This window comes from Vombatus ursinus, unplaced genomic scaffold (genome assembly GCF_900497805.2).
Source record: "Vombatus ursinus unplaced genomic scaffold, bare-nosed wombat genome assembly UNPS02014818.1, whole genome shotgun sequence".
In the NCBI taxonomy this organism is placed as follows: Eukaryota; Metazoa; Chordata; class Mammalia; order Diprotodontia; family Vombatidae; genus Vombatus; species Vombatus ursinus.
This window is the reverse complement of record NW_020954596.1, coordinates 47764564-47789671: the sequence shown is the minus strand read 5'-3', so window position 1 is coordinate 47789671 and position 25108 is coordinate 47764564. Positions and strand designations below refer to the sequence as shown.

The 25108-nt window shown below is 39.4% G+C and overlaps 1 protein-coding gene across 3 annotated transcripts in view; it reads right to left on the bottom strand.

Annotated features, from left to right (window-relative positions):
* Positions 1–7416: 7416 nt before the first annotated feature.
* KLF3 (Kruppel like factor 3) overlaps positions 7417–25108 on the bottom strand; it is a 40045-nt gene continuing 22353 nt past the window's right edge. For all 3 annotated transcript variants that reach the window (XM_027836216.1, XM_027836218.1, XM_027836217.1), the window contains exons 3-6: positions 19886–20381; positions 19057–19210; positions 13454–13614; positions 7417–11591 (exon numbers count right to left, since the gene is read on the bottom strand). In XM_027836216.1, coding sequence (XP_027692017.1) covers positions 11410–11591; positions 13454–13614; positions 19057–19210; positions 19886–20381 — 993 coding nt within the window. In that variant the 3' untranslated portion in view covers positions 7417–11409. The remainder of the gene's footprint in view (positions 11592–13453; positions 13615–19056; positions 19211–19885; positions 20382–25108) is intronic.

Genomic DNA, 25108 nt, shown 5'->3' with positions numbered 1-25108 from the left:
ACTGAGGCAAACAGGCTGAAGTGACTCGCCCAGGGTTGTTGTTGTTATTTGTCCTGTGTTCTCAAAGAGGACCATGACGTTAAGAAGGTGATGCCATGAGATGCAAGTGAATTGGATTTAAGTGAGGGAGGGCTATGCAAAGGCATCAGCCTCACTTTTACCTCCTGAGCCATGTGGATCCAGTGGCCAGATATTCATCAGGTAGACTGGAGATGGCCCCAGAGGCAGTGGAAGACCTTGACCTTTTAAAGCTAAAGTCTTTAGCAAGTCTCAGTTTGACAAAGGCAATGTCCTTTCAGTGATTAAGGCTAGGCAAAAAAAAAAAAGAAAAGAAAAGAAAAAAAAATGAGGCAAAGAATAGCCTCTTTAACCTAGTTAAAAAAAAAAAAAATCAAACGGAGAGGGAAAGACCACTCAGGGTTTCTGGCCAAAACAGAAAATTTCCTGTTTACATTCACTCTGAGTCAGTCAGGGCCTAAACAATGACCAGGGTCACACAACCAGCAAATGTCTGAGGCCAGATTTGAACTTAGGTTTTCCTGACTGTAAGCCCAGAGCTCTATCTAGTTGCCTATGAATTGAGGGTAAGGTCCCTCTATTATCTGTCACCATGCACTTCTAGAAAGAGGCTCAACAACCTTTCCCTACTATACTCCACAGCAGTCAAAATCCCCTTCACATACTCTGAGGAATAAATCCTCATTGACTAGTCCCTCAGAATATATGGAGACCACCAGGGTGAAGAGATCTCTGGACTTGAAGTTAGGAGAGATCAGGGCTTGAATCCTGCTTCCAACCCTTATTTGCTATGTGAACATAGACAAGCCTCAGTTTCCCTTCCTGTAAAATGAGGATAATAACACCTGTAGTAGCAATACTATGAGGTTATTGTTGGGCTCAAAATGTCAGCTGCTATGTAATATGAACCAAAGAGGGCCAGACTTGGAGACAGGTAAAATCTTGGTTTGAATTCTTCCTCTGATTTTTATTTGATCCATGACTGGCAAAGTCACTTAACTCTTCGAGCCTCAGTTTCTTCATCTGCAAAATGAGGACAATAATATTATAATAATTATGTGACATTAGTATTATAATATCTGTAAAATGAGAGTAATAACATTAATTATAGTATAATATTAGTATCAAATTATCTGAAAACTGAGGAAATAATATATTAATTATAATATTATGATAAAACATCAGTATTGTATTACCTGCAAAATGAGGATAATATTTACCTCACAAGGTTGTTGTGAGGATTAGTGACATAATATTCATAAAATGCTCTGCAAACCATAAAGCCTTATATAGGTCTTGAAGGTAGCCACTAAAACACAAACACTAACTGGAAAGGTTATAAGCCATTCATATCTTAGCTTGAATTAATCAGTCATCTATCAGAGAACAGGGCCTTGAGGAAACAGGTTGATTTTGATTGGAGGAGAGGGGAAGAAGGAAAAGGAAAAGGGAAAGATCTCAGTAGACTATAAGTTCTTTGAGAGTAGAAACCATGATCTAAGACATCTCCAAAAGTCTCATGATGGAAAATGTTATCCTCATCCAGAGAAAGAACTATGGAGTTTGAATGCAGATCAAAGCATACCATTTGCTCTTTTTTTCTTCTGTTTTGTTTTGTTTCTTCTTTCTTGTAGTTCCTGCTATTGGTTCTAATGCTTCCTTACAACATGACTGATGTGAAAATATGTTTAATAGGAACAGTATATGTAGAGCCTATATCAGATTGCACGCTATCTTGAGGAGGGAGGTGGGGAAGGAAGGGGAGAAAATTTAAAACTCAAAAGCTCATGGAAGTGATTGTGGAAAACTAAAATAAATTAATTAATTAATCAAAAAGAAAAAAAAAAAGGGTAGAAACCATGTCTTCAGCTTTGTCTCTCCTCTCCCTGTGTTCCCCTGACCTCTGGTACTTGTCATAGTACATCCCATGTAGTAGGCACTTAGGGGGTATTTGTTTGATAAATGAATGATGAAATGAGTGAAGCTGAGGGTGCCTGCTAAGCCCTGTTTGGGAGCAGGGACATCCCTGGTTGCAATAGGGAGTCCTGGGAAGCTGAAATGTAGTAATAACGATAATGATAATGATGATGATAATACATGTGTTATCTCATGTGACCCTCACAACAGCCCTGGGAGGTAAATGTTATCTCCCATTTACAGATGAGGAAACTGAGGCTGAGATGTTAAGTGACTTGCCCAGGGTCATACAGTTAGTACAGTAGCATAAGGGTACTGATTGTGGAAGAGATAGAAGTGTCAAAAAAAAAGAGGCTCACAGAGTAGAGAGGGAAAAGAAGGGCGATATTTTTCTTCCTTTTCAATTCTTCCTAGGTCTGTTGATGATTTCAAGTTTATTCTATATGTAGTTTGTTTGTATAGAGTTGTTTGCACGTTGTCTCTCTCATTGGTCTGTGAGCTCCTTGAGAGCGAGTACTTTTATCTTTCTTTGTAGCCCCAGGGCTTAGCACAGTGCCTGGCACATAGTAGGTGTTTAATGTTGACTGACTGACATTGACTGACTGACTGCCTTCCCTGCAGGATGATTCTAAGGATACAATGAGTGTAAAAACACTTTGAAAAAAAAGAAAAGAAAAAAGAAACAAAAAAAATTAAAAGAAAGATGCCAATGCAATGTATCATTATTTTCTCCACCCTGTTTTGCTTTGTACAATGTTAGATGAGATAATATTTGCAAAGCACAGTGCCTGGCACATAGTAGGTCCTTTCTCTTCCCTTCTCTTGTCAAAAATCCTACTGGGATATTTGGATATTTGGTAGTCCTTGCCTGGCAGTGACTTCTACTCACTCCCGTCTTCCTCAAATATTCATCTGAAGATATTCCTCTTTTTAATCCCACACTGAATCCACCCCTCCCAATGCCTTCCTAGACTCCTATGACATGAGGTTCTTAGCATCATAGAATTCTAGAACACGGAAGGGACTTTAGAGACAATCCTCCCATCTTATGGATAAAGAAACTGAAACCCAAAGAGAAGTGACTTAGATGTCCCCAACTACTTTGGGACCAGAAGCAGGATGAAAATCCAGGTGTCCTGACTCCCAAGTCAAGCAGTATTTCATCTGTACAGTGGGATGCCTCTGAGAATTGTCTTGTCCTCTCACATCTTGGACACCACAGCCAGAAATTCCACCTCCTGAGGTGAAGCTATCACAGAGCGGTGAGTGGACATTCCTTTCTTCAAAGAAGAGGAGCTTTCTAGCCCCTTATGGGCACATTTACAAAGACATACACAGACTAGCAGGTGACTCTTGTCACCTATAATAATAACCAAAATACATAATAAAGCATTTAAAGTTTGCAAAATGCTTTCCTCGTGTGAGAGTAGTAGTGTAAATATTATTATCCCCATTTTATGGATGAGGAATCGACATCTCAGAGACATGTGGTGCTTTGTTCAAGGATATGTGACTAGTTGGCGTCAGAGCAAGGACTGGAACCCAGGCCTCCTGATTTTAACCTCAATGCCATAACCACTACACCACATATATTGCTATGTTTCGTGTCTTCTAGTTTAGATTGTTAGGTACCATATCCTAGCAGTTATCTAATTTTTTTAAGGGAGGTAACATTGCTATACAGTAGAAATGAGCTTGCCTCTAGAGTCAGTGGTCCCAGATTCAAATTCTGCTTCTGATAATTGCTACCCATATGACTTTGAGCAAATCATTTATTTTTCCCTGAACCTCCAGGGATCTGTTCTTGGCCTTGGCCCTTTCATGACTTGGACAGAGCTAGGAGGGAGAACTAACATGTTGGAATACTGAACCACGACCCAAAAAAAGTTATCAATAGGTTAGAATTTTAAGATAAATCTAATAAGTTGAAATTTAATTGAGATAAATTTAAATTCTTTATGCTTGGGTTCATAAATTAAGTCCACAGGCATAAGATGGGAAAGGTTTAGCCAGGCAGGAATCTGTCTGAAAAAGATCTGGGAATGTTCATGGACTGCTGTTGTTGCTTGTGAAGAGGATTAATGATATCATAGGGTAATGTCTTGACTCGTGTGTGAATTGGATTTAAGTGAGGCAGAGTCCCACAAAGTCATCAGCCTTAGTCTCTCTTCCAGAATCATCCAAGTCCAGTGACGAGACAAAAGTCAGGATGACTGGTGATGGCCCCAAGATGTGGTGGATGACCTTGGCATCTTGATGTCCGATCAAGCTCTAAGCCCTCCACAGAGCCTACTTTGGCCACTTTCGTGGCCTTGGGAACAAATTGTTCTCGTCTGCCCATTCCTCTGGGGGAAGTCTTTGTGTTTTGAGGGCAGACATCCCCTAACTCACCAACAGGTTTGCGCCCTGTTGGTTACTTCCAAACTGGTTTAGCCTGCCTGCCGAGAGTTTACCGAGGTGTGGCCACTACTCTTGCTATTGCTTCTTGGAGCTACGGGTGAGAGCTAAGTGCCAGGTAGACACCAAAGGTGGATGAGCAGTCCTGCAAAGATCTCAGCAAGCCCTCCCACCAGAGGAGCTAGTCCTCCTGGAACACCCCATATGTGGAACACCCCTGTATATGAATGCAGGATGTGACAGAGCAGCTAAGAAAGCTAAGGCAGTTTATATGAAGAGCCCTAAAGACACGGTATCCAACCAGAACTTCGGAGATAATAGTTCTGCCATATTTTGCCTTGGGGAGGACACATCTGGAACATCATATCTAGTTATGGGTGGTGCATTTGGGGAAGAGCATCAGTAAACTGGAGAGTGTTCAGAAAATGGCAACTAAGGTACTGAAGAGCCTAGAAAGCATTGCATAGAAGGACTGGATGAAAAAAAAAAAAGAGGGCTGTGAAGTATGAGGAGAGAGAAGACTGAGCTGGAGACAGCACTTCTGCTGCAAGTTTTGGAAGGGCTATCAGCTGAGCTAGGAACGATGGGTACAAGTTGTGAGGATGCAGATTTAGGCTCAAAGTCAGGGAAAACCCTACAATTAGAGCCATCCTCCAGTGGCAGGGACTGCCTTAGGAGGACATGGGCAACTCTTCACTTGAGGTCTTCAGTTAAAGGCGAGGCAACCACCCATCAGCTATACTGCAGAGGAGACTCCAATTCCATACTGTTCTTCTAGGGACAGTTAGGTGTTGCCATAGTGCATAGAGCCCTGGGCCTGTAGTCAGAAAGTGTCCTCTTCCTGAGTTCAAATGTGGCCTCAGACACTTATTAGCTGTGTGACCCTGGGCAGGTCACGTAATCCTGTTTGCCTCAGTTTCCTCATCAGTAAAATGAGCTAGAGAAGGTATCCTTGTCTAGTAAGAGTAAGAGTACTTACTTACTCTAAGAGTAAGCAGGAGTACTCCCTAACTTAATATGCTAGGAGTATACTTCCTGGGGAGACACGAAATGATAGGATGCAGCTAGGTGGAGCAATGGATTCTCAGGAATACCTGAATTCAAATCCTGCCTCTGACATGTACTAGCTGTGTCTGGTCACTTAATCTCTGTCTGCCTCAGTGTCCTCCTCTGTAATAGGGGAAAATGATAGCACCTACCTCCCAGGGTTGCTTTGAGGATCAAACAAAATATTTGGGAAGTGCATTGCAAACCTTAAATAAATGTTAGCCCTTATTACTCTTTCTACTTTATCTCACACTGTGAAATATCACTATTATTATTGTATTGAGCCTAGATGTCAATATGAATAATAAAACTATACTTCCAGGTGGTTCTGTAAGTCCTTCGGGATCCTGTCTGTTCCCCTTCCTAAAAGTTTCCCCCTCCCTACTCCAAACTTTCCCAAGTAATTAGAGCACCACTTCTTTCCACTTGATTACACTGCTTTTTCTGATAATTAATTCATAACATGTCTCCCTTCTCTCTTCCTTTCTGCCATTCCAAGGTCATATCAGATGTTACCTATCTGTCCCTCTTCAACTATTTCCAGGATTGCACCGTATACTTTACATATAGATTAAAGATGCCACTTTCACTCTGGCCTTCATCCCCACTGGAAATTTGGACTCTACCTCCCTTCCCTGCCATCAGCTCTAAATCAGTGCTACTCACATTGACCCTCCTTCCCCTATCCAGCTCTCCTTTATGTATTTATTACATCCTTTGACTAGAATGCAAGTTCCTCGCGGTCAAGAGCTATCTTGCTTGTATTTGTACTCTCAGGGTTTAGCACTACATAGCTAGTATGTAGTAAATGCTTCAGCTATTAAAAAAAAAAATCCCACAAACCTATGATAGAACTTCTGTTTTCTACTGTTTACCATTGTTCTTAATGTACATCTTTTAAGGAAAAGATCACTCTACCAGCGATCTACAGTTTATAGAATATACCCACACCTATCTCTGCTATAACTAACACTAACAGGGTAAACTGCATCTCTGCCCAAGCACAATCTTTCCTCTCCACTGCAGGCAGTCATCTACACTACAGTACTTTATCTTCCTTGCCCTCGTACAAATGCAGATCTGCAATGTGTGAAATTCACAATGGTTCTCACCTGAACACTATGTGTATGTGCCCTCACCTCATACCTTCCCAGCATCTTTTCTCTTCACCCAATTAGTTCTGCCCCATTTACCTTAGAGATTTTTTATGCCTCCCACCTACCTTTAATGTATGGCTGGAACAAAATGTCAATGAGTTCATTTCTTAAAAATCCTATTTCTGCTTTCCAGAGATGTAGCTTCAACTGAAGTTAAGTAGGTTAAGACCCTTAGGGGGACAATATCTTAGTTCCAATTAAGAAAAAAAAAAGTTTGAAAAACAATACCAAGTTACTCATCTAAGGAGCCAGCGAGCATCTATCCAGGCTTCAATGTTGCTGGTCCAAAAAGTGTCTCTCTGGGACAGGGTTAGAGAATATGCCGGTAAAATATTGGGAAGAATGTTTGCCATCCAAACACAACCACAGTTTAAGCAGAAAAGAAACCAAAGTCCACTGACGCACAGGTTGTTACAAAAGTCACAGACAGGTAGCGCATCAGGACTTTGAATCCAGATCCTCTATCTAAAGGCAGGCAGGTGGAACAGTGGCTACAATGTGAGGCCGAGAGCCAGGGGAAGGTCCAAGTTCAGATTCAACCTCAGACACTTAATAGCTATGGCCCTAGGCAAATCACTTAATCATAACATCTACCTTCCAGGGTTGTGAGGGTCAAATGAAGTATTTGTAAAATACCTGGCACATAATAGATGCCATATTAATGATCGCTATTATTACTTATGAAATTTATTACTTATTACACGATTACTTACAAAACTCTTTTCTACTTTATCTGTTTTGCTGCCTTTCTCTACCTATGTAACCAATTGTGTAAGCAAGGGAAGGTCTCCAGCAGTGGACCAGATTTTTTTCCCTTTCAGGAAGTGTCTTTCACCCACTCTGATCTCTGTGGGTCATACGTAATAATCATGTGATCACATTTAATATTCAGATGGTTTTATTAACAAGTTTATAATACATATATTGCATATGGTATATAGTATATGAGGACTGTACAGTACAAATTTATGTTCACAGTTTGACATGACAAAATGTCATTACTGAATTCCCATTGGACTACCAAAGTAGAAACAGTGAAGGTACATTAAACATTCACATCTTTAGTAAGAAAGATTACCAAAATGTTTCAGTATTTGCAAGTTATACTAATGCATGCTAAAAACCTTTTACCCATTCAGTCTTATTAGCTTATAAAATATATTACACTTTATTAAAAATTTCTGCATAGTTTACACAAGTATTAAAGTACTGTAAATGTAATAATCCTGCTATATTGGCAGGTATGGTTTAAGAGATGCTAAGCAGAAAGACTATTTTGACCCTCTAACATTAAGTACATAAATAGCTGAGAAAACAAAAAGTGCTAGTATTTGTAAAACATAACATTGTTGTAGCCCTCATTTAATAGGTGTAAAATGGCTTTACTTTAGAAAGAATTTTCAGTCATTTTAGAAGTTGTTAACCTTGACTGAAAGGAAAAAGAAGACAACATATTCTGACCAACTTTATGTACTCCAGGGATTAATCAAGAACTATGGTATATTTTTTAAACAAACCAAATCACTGCCCAACCTGCTTCCCTTGAAGAGATTGTCTTTAAAAATAAACTGATCACAAATGACACATAGGGCTATACAGTATCAGCAAAATCATCTAAAATTCCTTATTAGTGCAATACTGATAGTGCAGATCAGTGTTTCATTTTAAAAAATATACCTCTAGTTCTCCTATGAATCTGTTTCAAGGCTCTAGAGAACCTTCTGCTAATGTAGCATCTCCTTAGTTGTATGTAGTAGCTATTCTGCTAATACATTCCCCAACCCAAGTCCATTAGAAAGTTAATGCCCATTGAAGATGTAGATTCACATTTAAAAACTCTAATGTAAGACAGATTTAATGTCAATTTCCTGATTTCTTCCCCATGACACTTAATTCGAGAAATCCTACAGCAAATGGAATGTAAAAAAAAATTCCCTGTGTACAAACAATTATAGTTGATTAAGGATGTTGTTACTAAAACCACCATTGAGAATAATAGGGTATATGACAGAAAAATATTTTTAAGGGCATTTCAAGATTATGCTGTATTTGAGTCCTTCCACAATGAACTGCTAAAAATTGCTAAGAGACTAGAATTTTCATCTATGATACTAAAATATAGTATTTATAAAGGAGAATTTGGTAAAAGGCCAAATATTAAACTAAAGATACAGAGAGTAACATGGGAACACCTATCATGTCTCAGGGTTACTTTCCTTTTAAAGTTGTTTGTTGATGGCTCTTTATTACTGAAACAAACCGATGCTAAACAAATTAAAAGCATTGATGATTACCTCTGAAAGCTTGTGTTCACTATTTCTAACATAATTTAAGTATGCCAAATAGGCAAACCACAAATTTCAGTGTACCCCATTCTATTATACAGACCCATACAAGTAACAAAATCATACAGGTTGCCTCTGAGGGCGGAACAACACAAATTATGTTCATTTGGTCACATGAGCCCTTTGTATTCCATTCCATCTTGGTTCTTGGCGTAACTGCAATTCAAGCTGGTGCTCTGGCTTGAGTGTGGTTATCATGCACATGACAACAAACCTCTTCGTGGTTTTTTTGGGGGGGGGATGTAAGGGAGGGAGTGGGGAAAGGAGGAAGGAATCGAATTTTGAATTCATATTTTAATTAATAAACTGAACCAAATTCCGTACTACTTAGGAAAAAAACCCCAAAATAATTCAGATAAGCCAAGATAATATATTCATTCCCATAACATCTCATCAACCAAAATATAGTAATTTTACTCATCAGGTGGGTCATCAATGCTGGAGAAACTGGGTATAGAGATTTGAAAAACACACAACTATTCCATATTTGACTTCTTGGAAAATGACTTGATTTCCAGATGCTTAGTTTATTACCATCACAACTGGCTGTTCTACGTAATTCATCCAGGATTCAAAAGGTGATGGAATCTTCAAGATGGCAAATTTACACAAGCCCTCTTTCGGTCATTACTGAACCCAAGTTACACTTTTTTTTTTTTTTACAATATTAGTTGAATGGTACCAAGGGACAAATTTTTCATTTGCTCCTCTCTTCTCCCTACTTCTGCCAAAGAACGGCAACATATTTGATCATAGGCGCCCACTTTTAGTCCTGGGTGCCCCTACCTGCCAAATTAGAACATGATATTTATACTCCCAAACATCCCAGAGTTGTAACAGTACTGCTCAAAAGCCAGCTTTTGAGGAAGAATGGGATCGGTGCTGCTTATTTCAATTCCAATTGAAACAGGGATCGTGACTTTGGTCCGTTCAACTCATGGTTAGGATACCTAGGATGGATGCAATCTTGTTTGTTCCAGTCATCCTGTTGGGAATCTCTGAGTATGCTACTCATGAATGGGAACAATCGTGAATTGACACACATGAATCCCTGAATGGTGGTTTGCTAAATTATTTGGAAATCCGTTACAGAAGTATGGTATATGTGTGTGTGTATGTGTGTGTGTGTGTGCTTCGTATTAACTAGTTATATTTACAAAGTGTCACTTAGAGGTCTTAAATTGAATGAATCTACCAAAGCATTAACAGATGCTTCTTTAGGATGCTTATTATAAACACAGATGAGAGCCAAGTTGGCACATTATAGCTCATGCGGAATCTAGTTTCTGCATAAGTATGTGTAACCTATAAGGTTATGGGAATATTGTTTTTAAATATTTCAATGTTTAAAAGCTATGCACAGATACAAGAAGATGCCATCTGGAACCCGAAAGATTACTAAACTAAGGAAGGTTATTTTTTTGCAGTTACCCCAATCAACTCTTCAATTATTCATCCATATGGTTGCACGGATGACCCAATGTTCAAGAATTTAGGTGGTTGGTGCTTTATCATGGTACGAATGTGCACAGGCACGCATGAAATATGGGTTGAGCATGTTGGAAGACCCCAGGGCAGGGGTGAGGAAGTGGGAGAGCATTCTCATTTACCTTTGCCATGAGAGGAAACAAGGGCTGATAAGAAAATGCTTTCCCAGAGTGTGCCAGCACACCGGCCCGTGCTAGAAGCATGCTTATGTTAGTGTGTCTGATGTTCTGGAGATTTGAAGCATTTCAACTAAAATAATAATGTCAGAGAGGCAGTCTTGACACCAGGTTATCCAGACCTTCTGGTCTCCCCCCAATCCTCACCCCTGCTCAACTCCTCCTTGCTCCCCACTTTATGGTGGACACAGAGGGCATTCTCTAGGACTGATGCCCCAGACTGAGTGAGCAGCACTAGCTCATCTGCCCATTTTTAAAACATTTTTGACTGGGCTGAATACAGGAGGTTGAGACAATGAACACTGTCAAAGAACACAATGTAGATGAGATGATAAATCCAACAAATAATGAAGAGTCGACCGTATTAGCATCTCATCTTGCACAGTGAACCCAGGTCAGGAAGGTTCCATTCTTTCCAATGCTGAGCATCAAATAAGATTCTAGGGCACATAAACATGAAGATCTCTGGCAAGAACTAGCAGTCTGGATATCGTATTTCTAATACATTTACTGGTTTGTCTATATATGATGACTGAATACATGGAGAAACCGACAAATGGCTATGTTAATTTACACATTCCCTTATTTGTAGTACATTAAACATGTCTATAGAGGAAGGGTTTGCTTAGCATCCCCAGGAAAAAAAAAAGTGTTCACATTCTTTAGGTCTGACCCGTGGTAAGGACAAAGGAGGGTTAGATACCGTCTATTACTGACCATGTGGAAGTTTTTAATGGTATAAACTCAGTGATTCAGACCAGCTGAATCAAAATTAAAATGTACATGTAAAAAAATGAGTTAGAGAAAGGGAGGGAGATGGTGAGAGGTGGGAGAAAAGGGAGTTGATCCAGGAGATGGATGTGTTCAGACTAGCATGTGGCGTTTCCTATGTAGAGCAAGGTGATCAGAGCGAGAGAAGCTTCGGTCACAGTCTGGGCACTGGAAAGGTTTAATCCCAGTATGTTTTCGAAAATGCCTCGTTAGTTCATCAGACCGAGCAAATTTCCACGTGCATCCCTCCCATGTGCATTTGTAGGGTTTTTCTCCTGCAAAACAAAAAAGGGAACATCACTATTTAAAATAATAATAACGATGATGATGATGATGATGATGTTGATGATGATGTAATTGACAACACAGCCAAAGACAGCTTAACACTTCTACTGCAAGGTTTAGTGAATATTGCTTCCAGGCCATTTCCCCATAGAGTATTTTAAAACACAGTTCCTTAGAAGGATGGGCAAATGAATTCATTCTCTAATGTTTAACTGAATCTGTGCCAAGAAATAGGATTTAAAAAGTTATTGCTAAAACAAAAGGCAGGACTGAACAAGTGCTCTGGAGGCCTCCACAAGCCGCAGCAGGTTTGGGGGTCTATCCTCTCCCAGAAAGTATGAGTATTTGCTCCAACTGATAAATACACTTGATTCAGATTCTTAAGCTTATTTGAGGGCCAATGTGGTATAGTGGAAAGAGCACGGAATTTAGCATTAGAAAAACCTGGGTTCAAATACATGCCCTGATACTTATATTTCCTGTGACCTGGCTGATCTTGGACAAAGTAACAACCTCTTTGGGCTTCAGTTTCCTCATCAGGAAAGACGAGGAGAGAATTGGACTAAATCCGGAGTGGGGAACCTGTGGCCTTGAGGCCACCCTGTCAAAGAGCTGCACCCGAGGACCTAGATCTGGAGGGCCACAGTGGCCTCCGGCCACAGGTTCCCCACCCCCGGACTAAATTATTTCTAAGGTCCAGACTTAAATGACTATTACTGTTTTGAGATATGCCAATTAAAACATTGATGGGCTTTTCTAGGTCTGGATCATTAGATAAACCAAATCTCTTTTCAATCTGAAGGACTCACCAAAAACTCACACATCTCCTTTACTAATTCTGAAGTGAAATGTGCCTCATCCAGTACCTTAAATCGAGAAAATTCTAAAAGTATAAACATTAACTGCCAAGAGGAATTCTAAATGTTCAAAGTGACCTCAGGGGTCATCTGATGCCACCCCCCCACCCCCCAATTGGGTCATGAGTTTAGAAGTCATGTGCCAAGGTCAAGCAACTAGAACTGTGACAAGACCAGGATCAGAACTGGAGTTCCCTGAATCCCAATCCAAGATTGTTTGCATTATACCATGATGCCTGCCCATGACCTCTGTTCATGCTTTGTTTCCCTAAAAGGCAAGTGTTCAAGAAGGTCCTAAGGGCTGCTCCTAGAGTATTGTGGACTTTAAACACTATGCAGACAGGGCAACACTTCCTAGAACCCCAGTGCTAGGGATCCGGGAATGGATACAATCAATCAGTTGGATGTTTTCCCGACCTTCCCTGATCAGTAATGACTCAAAATGGGATCCATTGCTAAGAGTCCCAATTCTATTAAATTGACAATTACTTCCCTGTCGCATGTATTAAAAAAAAAAAAATGAAAAAACAAACAACCTCTTTCCCACTTCATAACTCCAAATTCAAAATTTTCCTCATCATCTTTGTTGCTACATGGACAATAGATCAAGCTGTAGACTCAAGTCCCTTAACCGCTGCCTGCCTCAGTTTCCTCACAACTATAAATGGGGATAATAATAGCATCTACCTCCCAGGGTTTGTTGTAAGGATCAAATTAGGTAGGGAACATTTGTAAAGTACTTTGCAAACGTTACAGTGTTATTATATAAATGCTATTATTCTTATTCTCGTTTTGATATTCTGTTTAATTATTTTGACAGATCTTTCAAGGTCAAGACGATAGCTCCAGAGTTCCAGTTTGATACGATGCCTTTAGATTACCACTATAATCAACTCTTTCCCCAAAGCTCAAACAGAAGCTAAAAGCTGTAACTAGGTTACTCTGGTCAAGTCCTTCTTCAAAGGAAAATAAAGTGGCCCTGTACATACTCGTACCTGTATGTGTTCTTCTGTGGGCTTTCAGGTGAGAGCTCTTAGTGTAGACTTTGTTGCATCCCTCATAATCGCATCTGTGTATCCTGCGTTTTCTTTGCGTATCTGGAGACTCCACTGGTAAAGGTCTCTTTCCAGGCTGTACTATGACTGAAGGGTGGTTCCTGTTAAAAGTTAATTTAATAAATCTTAAAATTCCAGACAAAAAGTCTAACCTTGTGTCCTTCATTCTATGCCAGTTAATTTATGTTTACTAATAAACACCTGCAATGACCTTTTTTAGTTCTGTCCACTTATAGCATTTTATCACAGAAGCAAAATGATTAGATACTTTTCATAAGCTGCCTTGAGTTTAGTTTACTTGTACTAAATAAAACCATAGGCCAAATTCCTGTCTCAAGCAACTATAGTTTAAGATTTACCTTGGGGGGGGGGGGGGGGGGGGGAGGGGGGGGGGGAGACTGGAAGGGGAGTGGTGTCTAATAAAAGAAAATTTGCTTTTAATTTTTAAATAATAGCTTTTCTGTATCATTAAAGTAATCATTCCTTTGTCTTCACAAAGAAAAGGCTTTAGGGTCACTGCCACTCCTCATAGAGTAGCTGAGAATTTCCTGTTTAGTGTTGGCAGGCGGGCATGGTCTCCCTTTACCCCAGGCATCAACTCCTAAAAGAAGAGTTCGGGGGCTATCCCGCCCACAGGATATCTGAAGTTGGCTTTCCACCTTCACGAACAGCAATAGCTGGCTTTTAACCCCACAGGTATATATATTCCTGTGAATCCCTACCTGTCTCAAATGGGACTTTGAAGTAGCATCATTAATAATACTCATTACTGTCAGTAATCTTTTGGTTTTAACTTTTTGCATCTCTAGCATTCTGCACACATTAGTTGTTTATAAGTGTTCAAATAAGCTCCCGTTGAGTAAAGGGCTTTGTAAACTTTAAAACACTATAAAAACAGCAGCTATTCATTAGGAATATTAAGGGACGTTTTCCCTATGGCTTAAGAAAAAGTTGAAACCCAGATTAACAGTTTAGCTAATTTTTTAAACGTATTTTTCTAAGGACTGAGATTAATCCACGGTTCATATATGTACACTTGATACTTTTTTACCTTTTAATTTAAAAAATCACACGCTTATACAGCATCTGGCTCCAATTTCAATAAAAAACTTATTCATTTTTATAACTGATGACACAGACAGTGAAATGTCAATAAGTCTCAACTTGTCCCTAGCAGAATGCTTTTGTATTTATAGAAAGGAAAAAAATGAGTACAAAAGGAAAAAAAAAAGTCCCTAAACTAAGTAGACCCCTTGGGATGACCCTTGATCTTCTGATCTCTTGAAGCTTCTTTTTCTCTGCCTCCAGCCCACCTTGGGACCTGTCTCACGAACTTAATCACATTCTACATTACAGTCATTTGTATTCTGTATCTTATTTTCTCCTACTATACTATATGCTCCTTGAGGGCAGGGATCATACCTATCTTCTTTGCTCCCCGAGGCCCTATAGTAAGTGGGTGTTCAATGAATATTTAAGAAATGAATCAGGGGCTCAGGAATAAAACTGGTTCGAGTTACAACTGGAGAGGGGATATTCTATAAGAAAAGATCAGGGTATAGATGAGAATTACCTACGGAAGGAAGGAGAATGGAGGAAGAAGGGAAACTGGATGAATTTCAAATCAACATTTATTAAGCTTCTATTACATTGTGGTGAAAATGCAATTAGTTCATGCGTAAAGAGATGAGAAATCAAACCAGACACTTCCACTCCAATGGCATAATTTTTCCTTTATGCTTACTTAGAGCAAATCTTTACAGAGAAAAATGTCACCTCTTAAAAATCAATAGTTGGATGATGCTGTTTGGGGAGTATATTACCTAAAAATTCGCTCTTCTAATCATGTTGACCTATAATGATAACAATAAATGATAACAGCTAACATTGGTAACACGCCTACTTATGTGCCAGGCACTATGCCAAATGGTTTACAATTATTATCTCATCTGATCCTCAAAACAACCCTGAGAGGTAAGTGGTATTATTATTCCTTTTTACAAATAAATGCCTCAAAGGTTAAGTGACTTGCCCAGGGTCACAAAGTTCCTAAGTGTCTGAGGCCAAATTTGAACTCAGGTCCTCCTGACTCCAGGTCTAGTGCTCTATCCACTGCGCCACCTTGCTACCCTATGTGTATTACCCATGTGACTCAGCTTGAAATGCAACAATATTTCTTTTTTTCGGTTGTTTTGTTTTTTCTTTTTTGGTGAGGCAATTGGGGTTAAGTGACTTGCCCAGGGTCACACAGCTAGTGAGTGTTATATGTCTGAGGTCACATTTGAAATCAGGTCCTCCTGACTCCAAGGCCTGTGCTCTACACACAGAGCCACCTAGCTGCCCCAACAATATTTCTTTTTTTAAAAAAGTGAACAAACTGAGGTAAATGATTGTGATGTAATACTAGTGCTGTAAGAAATGATAGGCAGACTGACTTTAGGATAACATGGAAAGACTTGCATGAAATAAAGAAAAGTGAAAACAAGCAGAACCTAGGGAACACTGTATACAGTGACAGTAATTTTGTTCGAAGAATAACTGCGACAAAGGACCTATGAAAGAAGATGTTATCTACCTCCAGAGAAAGAAATGCCAAATAGGATGGTTTTGTGTGTGTGTGTGTGTGTGGGGGGGGGGTGATAGAAGGTGGGAAGGGAGACAGTTTAGAACTTAAAATGTATCAAGAAAATAAATCAAATTTTTTTAAAGTGCAGTTCCCACCTATATCTATACTTTTATTTCTGAATTTAAGTTTCATATGGGGGAACTTATATAGAGCATATATTCACCCGTTTATGAAAAATACCCCCAACAATTATAATCTGTTTGTGAATTATAACAGATTATGATCCTTCCAAAAAAGTGCTAGGATTGACATCAACAATAATTTAAGCAGAGGACAGATAGTATGTGAACTAGTATGGCCAACTGAGGTGGAGGGAGAAGGGCAGTTAAAGAGAAATCTTTTTATGTTTTTTTTTGGGGGGGGGGGGGGGGCCTTTACAGCCTTTATGATGTTTTATATTTCAACATAATACTTCATTTTCCATTAAGACAAAAAGAAAAGTCAAAAACCTTTGGAAGAGTTAAATGTGTCTTTTAATTTCATGAATCGATATTTAAATATTTCACATCTGTAAGCTAATATTAACTATTGTTAGTGGCTTCATGTACCTCAGATTCAACAATGACCCTTTCCCCACTTTTTAGCAGCTAATTTTATGCTTTGAAGGAAGTAGATTATTCCTACCACTCTTTAACGCTAACAATCTACTACTGATAAATTTTTAAAAACTGCTTTGAGAATTAAAAACAAGCTAAAAGCCCTCTTGAGGATATCAGAGATAAGGGTATGCCAAAACCTTACGTGAGAATCACTCTCTGAGTTGGTATTCTCAGAGCTTTTTTAAAAGCCAGAAGAATGGGGACTCACTTGCTGGTGAGCTCTTTCCCCAAATCCCAGGCTGTGCTTCTGAAGACATGTGTGAGGGTTTGGTACTCTCATTTCTGACTCTTAGCTTCCTATTCTTAAGATGGGATCTTGGGGTAGCTATTGGAAAAGGTGGCAATCATTAAGCTCTGTTTCAGGATAAATTTTGGGTTTTTTTGTTTTGTTTTTTTGTTTTAGGCAATTGGGGTCAAGTGACTTGCCCATAGTCTCACAGCTTATGTGTCAAGTGTTTAGTCTGAGGCTGGATTTGAACTCAGGTCCTCCTGATTTCAGGGGCAGTGCTCTATCCACTTCACCACCTAGCTGCCCCAGGATAAATTTCTTAACTGCATTTTCTAAGCTGTCTTTACTTAAGTTTGCTAGAGTAAAAAAAAAAAAAAATTCAAGAAAAAAAAAAAAAAGGCAAGACATTCCATCCCCTAAAATTTTTCCTTCCCAATATGGATGCATATGTATGAAAATGAACTCTCACACAAAAATTATCTTCCCGTATACTTTAAGTACAGCTTAAAAAACAAAACAAAAAACCTAAAGCATTCTAAAGCATGCCATGTCAGCATGCCATTCTTCAAAGAAATTAGTTTTGAAGTCTTATTCAATGCCTCCAGAGTAAGGAATACATAATGGAAATATCAGTGGAACTGTTTGAAGCAATGCTATTAAGCTATAGGCTGAGGGTTACAAGTGATTCTTTCCTGGCTAGCTGGTTTACTATGTGGGATACCACTGGTTATGTTCCAAGGCTTGACTTAATCACATGTGCGTGTGAACAACACTCATCCGGCAGCACACCATCCAAGTGGTGGGAGACTGATTTGTTAATAAGCTTTTGGTAGTGTATACAAAGTAATGCAAAGTACAACCACTCATTTATATAGTAATTTAACTGGTAATTTCAGTTTCTGGTAGTGTTAAAAACCAGTATTTCATCATTATGAAGTACCACAAAGTATAAAAATCACTCATTTATATCACACTTAAAGGTTTGCAAATATTTAGTGAAGGGGTCACTGAAAGATGCAAATAGTAATAAAAAAATTAATAATAAATAATAAAATAATATATTAAACAATAAAAATCAACATCGATTAGAGATTTTAAAGAACAGAAATAAAAGTTTATTTGCAAGTTGTGGTACAGTTGGAGTTAGGGACCTGGGTTAGAATCCAACTCTGCTATTTACTTCCTGAGTGATGAAAGCACTCCTCAATAAAATGAGGGATTTTAACTAAATGGCCTCCTAAGTCCATTCAATTTTAAATATGAGATCCAGAAAGTATGGGGCACTATTTTCAAAATAGCTTTTTAAAATTAAAAATTTTAAATAAAATCCACAATAATAACTATTTAGCTAGTTATGCACTTGCCTTTTGAATCATCATGGACAGTCATGACAGTCTTGGTGAAACATATGAACCCTTTCTCATTAAAAAAAAAAAAAGTTTTTGCATAAAGTACCACCAAAAAATCGTTTTCTCCTCTTAACTGATGAGAGTTCATGTTCATACAACTAAAATAAGAAAGCTGAGGTTTATCTAGTTTGTAATGATCAAAGCATAATTTATTGTGAATATGACTGAACACATTAGATCTACTAGGAAACACTGCAGTCTTTTGAATCTGAAAAATTCTGGTGTTAAAAACAAGGATCTCCTTGTTCTGAAAAATGGCTTAATAAAAGTAGAGAATGAAATAGAAAGGGGGACACAGGGGAGACAAAGGTGGAAAGTATATTAGAGGCTGCAGTCTTGTTCTCTTAGTATAAAACTACATGCTGAACTTAATTACATATCCCCAGCTGACTCAAAGAGCAACATGTTAGAATGGGGCTCCAATGACAAAAGATGGAACCTCTAGATTGGAAATCCCTCCAGGTTCTTTGATTTGTAATTGTTGTCATTATTTACTTAGCCTATTTGTAGGATTCCTTTAATTTGTAGTCAGACACAAGATACAGCCCCCAAAATCCATTCCTGGCTATTGAACACCATATTATCCTATTAGGACTGATAGGTTCTGCTGCTGGCATGTCCTCTGACACCTGATGGCAAATGGTTTTGTGCAAATGACAGGCAGACCCAAATATACTTACTCTTGCAACATTGCAACTTGTGGAGGGGATACTGAGTTCATTAGTGGGGGTGACATTTCTTCAGGGTAATAATCTGTCCTCTGTGGTTCAATCCCAGGCTCTATTTTTATTTTTTTCTGTAAAATAGGCTTCTCATATGATTCAATTACAGGTACTGGATGGGGAGAAAAGAAAAAGTGAAATCAATTTAAATGCCCTTGTTGAATAATGAAAATTTACCAGTCTTACTGTGAAAACACTTTTTGAATAGCCACTATTTCTAAACCAATGATCTACTTGCCTATCACAAAAATGACAGAAAGAATGAAGTACTGGGTAAAAATCTCACTGAAACATGTATTTCAGTGACTAATTATTTTGCCAGAAAGAGGCATCCAAAGGTTTTGAAAATATCCCATCCACCTTCAAGCCTCCTGCCATTTACCAGCTGATGGATAAAGGATGTAAACATGTGCACAGTTATTCTGACAATTCCCTACTTTTTAAAAGGTATTTAAAAAATGACTACTGGCTTTACATTAAATGCCTACATGCACACGGAGCTGTCCATTTTGGAGAGCAATTCATAGCCATGGTCCCCAATAATCTCAGTAATTACATCTTCCATTGCACCAGAGGCCATGTTGCTGTGTTTCATTAGGCTTTCCACCATCAACACTTTAACAAAAATATCTTTTACACATTTTAGATGAAGTCTACCAATGCTTCAACTGTTTCTGGGTCCTTTTCTTCCTTATCCAGCATTTCTCTTTCTCAGATGTGTACCTCAAGTCTACAAGTTACTGGCCAGGATGGGCCCACAGCATCCTATGTCACGAGCAGGTCTTACCTTGCATGCTACTTGTATTTTCCAATTCATCTGCTAGAACAGTAGACACCATTATAGGCTGCTGAAGGTGGCTTGCGTACATGAAAGGTACAGGTTGTACAACAACCGGCTGTATAACTGGAAGGATTCCAGGGCTTCGAATGCCGTGTCTAGAAAGAGCCGCCATCACTGGAGGGATTGACAGTGGCACACTGAAGGGCTGTACGCCAGGCGGAGGTGGGGTGAACTTTTTCATAGGTGGGCTAGGTGAAGGCATAGTTAATCCAGGTGAGGCTCGCCTATGAGAAGTCTGAAATTTCAGTGGGGAAGGTGAACTTCCGGCCGAAGGTGGGGAACTTCGCTTGTTCACTGTGAGATCAACTGGTTCCATCTGGATTCCATTAGAACTAAGGCCTTCTGAGGTCGGGTAGAATTTATTGTGTAACATGTTCGGTGCAGAATAAATGACACTGTATTTGCTGGGCTTCATATGTTCCATGAAATTAGACGGATATGACTATTTGAGGGGGAAAAAAGGATTGTGTTAACAAAAAAAACATGAGAATCAGAAGAAAAACACTGATTTTTTAAAAACAAGTTTGATATTTGGAACTACATCCCCAAGTTGCTAAACTATACATACCTTTGACCCCCAGTACTATACCCCCAGAGTTCAAAGTAAGAGGGAAAAGGCCCTTATATATAGCAAATGTTTTTGTAGGATCCCCAAAATGGAAAACTGAGATGGTGCCAACCTTTTGGAGAAGGGCTAAATATATTGTGGTATATGAATGTAATGGACTATTATTTTGAATAGTTTCAGAAGAAAGTAGGAAGACATCTATAATCCGATGCAGATAAAATGAGCAGAATTATGAGAACAATTTGTATTACGGCATTTTCGAGAAAATCAACTTTGCAAGACTTTAGCACTTTTGGTTAATGCAATGATAAACCCTGAGTCCAGAGTACTGAAGATGAATCACACCACCCCCTTCCTGCCAGAGATGTGAGGGACTTAAAATCCAGGATTTGACCTGGCCAGTATGGGAATTTGTTTTGCTGGACTATGCATATTTGCTGTGAGGGCTTTTGTTTGTTTGTTATGTTCAATGGGGTTGGGGGGAAAGCAGTGAGAGGGAGAGACAATTTTTCAAAAAAGCTTAAAAGCTTTAGCTCCATAAATAACTATTAGACACATTGTCCTAAGATACACTTTTTGAGCGAGGTCAACAAAAATTAGAAGGCCAAAGAAGTATGGACAACATGATTCTAAAAATACATGGATAACTCAAATAGAATCTTTGCAGATCCCCCTATTTCCAATTAAATTGAGGTGTGGAAGCAGCAGCTAGATGGCCCAGTGGATAAAGCACTGAGCCTGGAGATAAGATCTGAGTTCAAATACAGCTTCAGACACTTATTAGATGATAGTGGTGATTGCCATTACTAATGTGACCCTGGAAAAGTCCCTTAACCCTTCATCTATAAAATAATAGAATACTAACAGCACCTACCTCCCAGGGTGATTGTGAAGATTAAATGATATAATATGTAAAGTGGTCTTGATTTTTAGCATTTGACAAAAATCTCTTAAGGTCTATCTTGTGGATAAAAATGGAAACGTGGGCTGTACTTAAATATTGAGTGGGATGAAGAACTGTACCCAAAGAGCACTGAGTAATCTCAGGATAATGTAGGGATTATTCTGGTTATCTGCTCTTGACTCTGTCCAGGTTCTACATTTTTAACAATCATCAGGATTGAGATATGGAAGGTTCACTTATTAAAGATGTAAATGACACATAATTGGCTGACAGCTCAGTATGAAGCAATAGTGTGATGCAACTACTTAAAAAAAAAAAAAAAGGAAAAAAGCTAATGCAATCATAGGCTACGTGAATACTGGTAGGATATCCAAACCATGGGAGGTACAGTCTGACGTCCATAGTGCTGTAATTAATTCCGAGTGCTACATTTTAAGAACATTGACAAAGTGGAATATTTTGAGGATGGCAAACTGGATGGTGAATTGTTTTGAATACACATTAGGGGAAAAAAAATGGCGTAAGGAAGAGGAAATGGAGAAAAGAAGGAAGGAAGGAAGGGAGGGAGGGAAGGAAGAAGGAAAGCAGGAAATAAGCATTTATTAAGCACCTACTAAGTGCTTTACAAATATTACCTCATTTGATCCTCACAACAACCCTGGGAGGGTAGATTCTATTATTATCCCCATTTTACAGCTGAGAGAACTGAAGCAGACAGAGGTTAAATGACTTGCCCAGGGTCACACAGCTAGGAAGTACGTGAAGCCAAATTTGAACTTGGGTCTTTCTGACTCCAGACCTAGCACTTGATCCACTGTGCCAGCTAGTTGTCTCCAAGGAACCAGAGACGTTTCACACTGAAAAGAGAAGGCTAAGAGGAGGGGGCTATCTCTGATCGTTTGTTGAAGGGCTCTCACAGGGTGAAAGGACTATTCTGTATGCGTCCAGAAAACAGAATGCCGTCCGAAGACACCACATACATAACAGGAAGGCAGATTCTGTTTGGATATAAGTTAAGAACATTCTAATAACGAAGGCACCAATGAGAATGGCTTGTCTCATGAAGCAGAATCATGGAACACTGGAGCTTAAAGGGACCATAAAAACCAAGTCCAACGTCCAGTTTTATAGTCTCAGGGCAGTTCCGTAAGCTTGCCATTCAGGGCTCCTTCCCCAACAACAAACTGCCTCCCTATCCCTAGAAACAGGAATCAAGCAGAGGCTGGCTGACCATATCTACATATAATGTTTATAACCATTCCATAGCAACCAATACTTAGAAATACCACTGCATGTCTTCTTATTGTTATTAGTAAGAACAGCTGGGCTTTCTATGGCTCTGTAAGGTTTGTGGAAGTGTTAGTTCACCTACTGATCGATGGCTGTTCCCAAACAGTATGTATGTATGTATGTATGTATGTATGTATAAAAAACCAAACATAGATAAATGATATAACTACACAGTGGCATCTACCTGCATGCACTTTTCATTCAAAATACACAATTTTCTCTTAAAACTCACATATGAATCCACTCTACCAATATAACCGTGTCATCCAGACTTGAGTAAGACACAGTGCCAAGTACGCATTTCTGATGTTAATTCTTCATTTCTCTAGCTCACTGCTTTTAAGTCTCACTGTCCATGCCAATAGGATCTGCTTTGTATCGTAGGCTTCCAAAGACGGAACAGGAGTATAACCTGAACAACAGAGCTGCACACTAAAACCCATGCACACAACAAATGTTGTGGGATGATGGTGAGAGAACCCACCCTTCCATTCTCAATGGATAGATATATCCAGTGGACTTCAATGGATAGATATATCCAAATGCTGCCTAGAATGAGGTTTACCATTATGTTAACTGCTTAGCTGCACTAATCGGAGGGAGAAGATTTAAAGAATATCAAAGAATGGCGGCGGCTAGGTGATGCAGTAGATAGAGCACTGGCCCTGGAGTTAGGAGGACCTGAGTTCAAATCCAGCTTCAGATACTTGACACTTACTACCTGTGTGACCCTGGGCAAGTCACTTAACTCCATTGCCTAGCCAAAAAAAAAAAAACAAAAACAAAAACAAAAAAAAAAGGGATATCAAAGAAGGGAATCCAAAAATAATTTCTATTTGGTCTTGAAATGTACTAATGTAGTCAAATCTATCCTCATCCCTCCCACACTGACTTCTACACTGGCTCGGCCCCACAAAGCGTACTGTCTATCAGGGGTGGGGAACCTGCGGCCTTAAGGCCACATGTGGCCTTCTAGGTACTTAAGTGCGGCCTTTTGACTGAATCCCAATTTTTCGTGGCCAGGTTCCCCACCCCTAATTTCAGGTGGTGAGGAAACTCAGGTCCTGGCAGATAATCTATTCGTAGATAAGAGTGTTTAACAAATGACTACAGCTAAATATGCTGGAAGTTAGCTCTCCCAGCCTAAAGCAGCTGCCACACCCATAGCATAGCCAAGTTTCTTAATTATAGACCTGGTTCTTAAGAGTTTCAGAGTAATCTAATTTTAGTGTAGTTTAAACTTTTTGGAAAGACAAAGGCCTGTCCAGTGCTCCTGGTGTACTGAGCTTTAGATGTACCCCATACTGCCTGATGAGAGTCAGGGAATTTCTTTCCACTTACTAGTTGCGTGACCTTAGACAAGTCAGTTGACTTGTTTGGGTCCCAATCTCCTCATCTATACCAATGAGGGGTGTTGATCTAGATGATCTAACCACCCTCTAAATTGATGGTCTTGTGAAATACAATTCTCTGTGGGTTTAGATGATATGGAAATTCTCATTGCAATGAAGTTGGATATTCTTATGGGAGAGAAAAAGAAATAAACTCTTAAAACAGAATTAAAAGAAGGCAAATTTTCAAAAATGACATTGCCTTGTTGGTGTACACCATTTCCAATTCTAAATAAGAAAGTGAGATGCAAAGAGAGCCAGCCTTGTAGCCAGGAAGACCTGGATTCATTTCTTGCCTCTGACACTTATTAAATGACCGTGGGTTAAGTCTTTGCCTTTCAGAGCTCTGGGCAGAGAAGGGGTCTAACTGCATTGGTTGAAGGAGTTTCCTTATCCATACCAATGAAATAAACCATAGGTCCAGTCTCTATGCCAATAATTTATACTAATCCCACTTTAAAAACAGAGACTGCATGGGGCAGCTAGGTGGCACAATGGATAGAGCACTGGCCCTGAAGTCAGGAGGACCTGAGTTCAAATCCGGCCTCAGACCAAACGCCTGACACTTACTAGCTGTGTGACCCTGGGCAAGTCATTTAACCCCAACTGCCTAAATAAAGATAAAAATAGAGAATGTGGAAAACCAACCTTACAACGCATGTAAATTTCCATTTAAAAAATTTGCTACATGCCAATACTTCAAGGGTCTATGATTTTGTAGGTGTGGATGCTCCCTCCACCTTATAAAGCTCTGCAAATGGGTAGGTAGTCTTCAAGAACATTCATGCTGGTCTCTGGCTAGGCTGGCCCTTTAACAGCAGACACATGGCCTCCACCACTGGCACGATCTAAAGTCTTCCTAGCTTGGGAGGGCCTGCTAGAGCTTGCATTCGAATGGCAAACTTTGAGAACACAGGGTCACCTCCAGGCCATGAAGAGGCATCTGATCAGGACTTCTGTGGAAGCAGCTATGATTTACACAGAAACCGATCCCCCCTCCCCCAAACCTCAAAGAT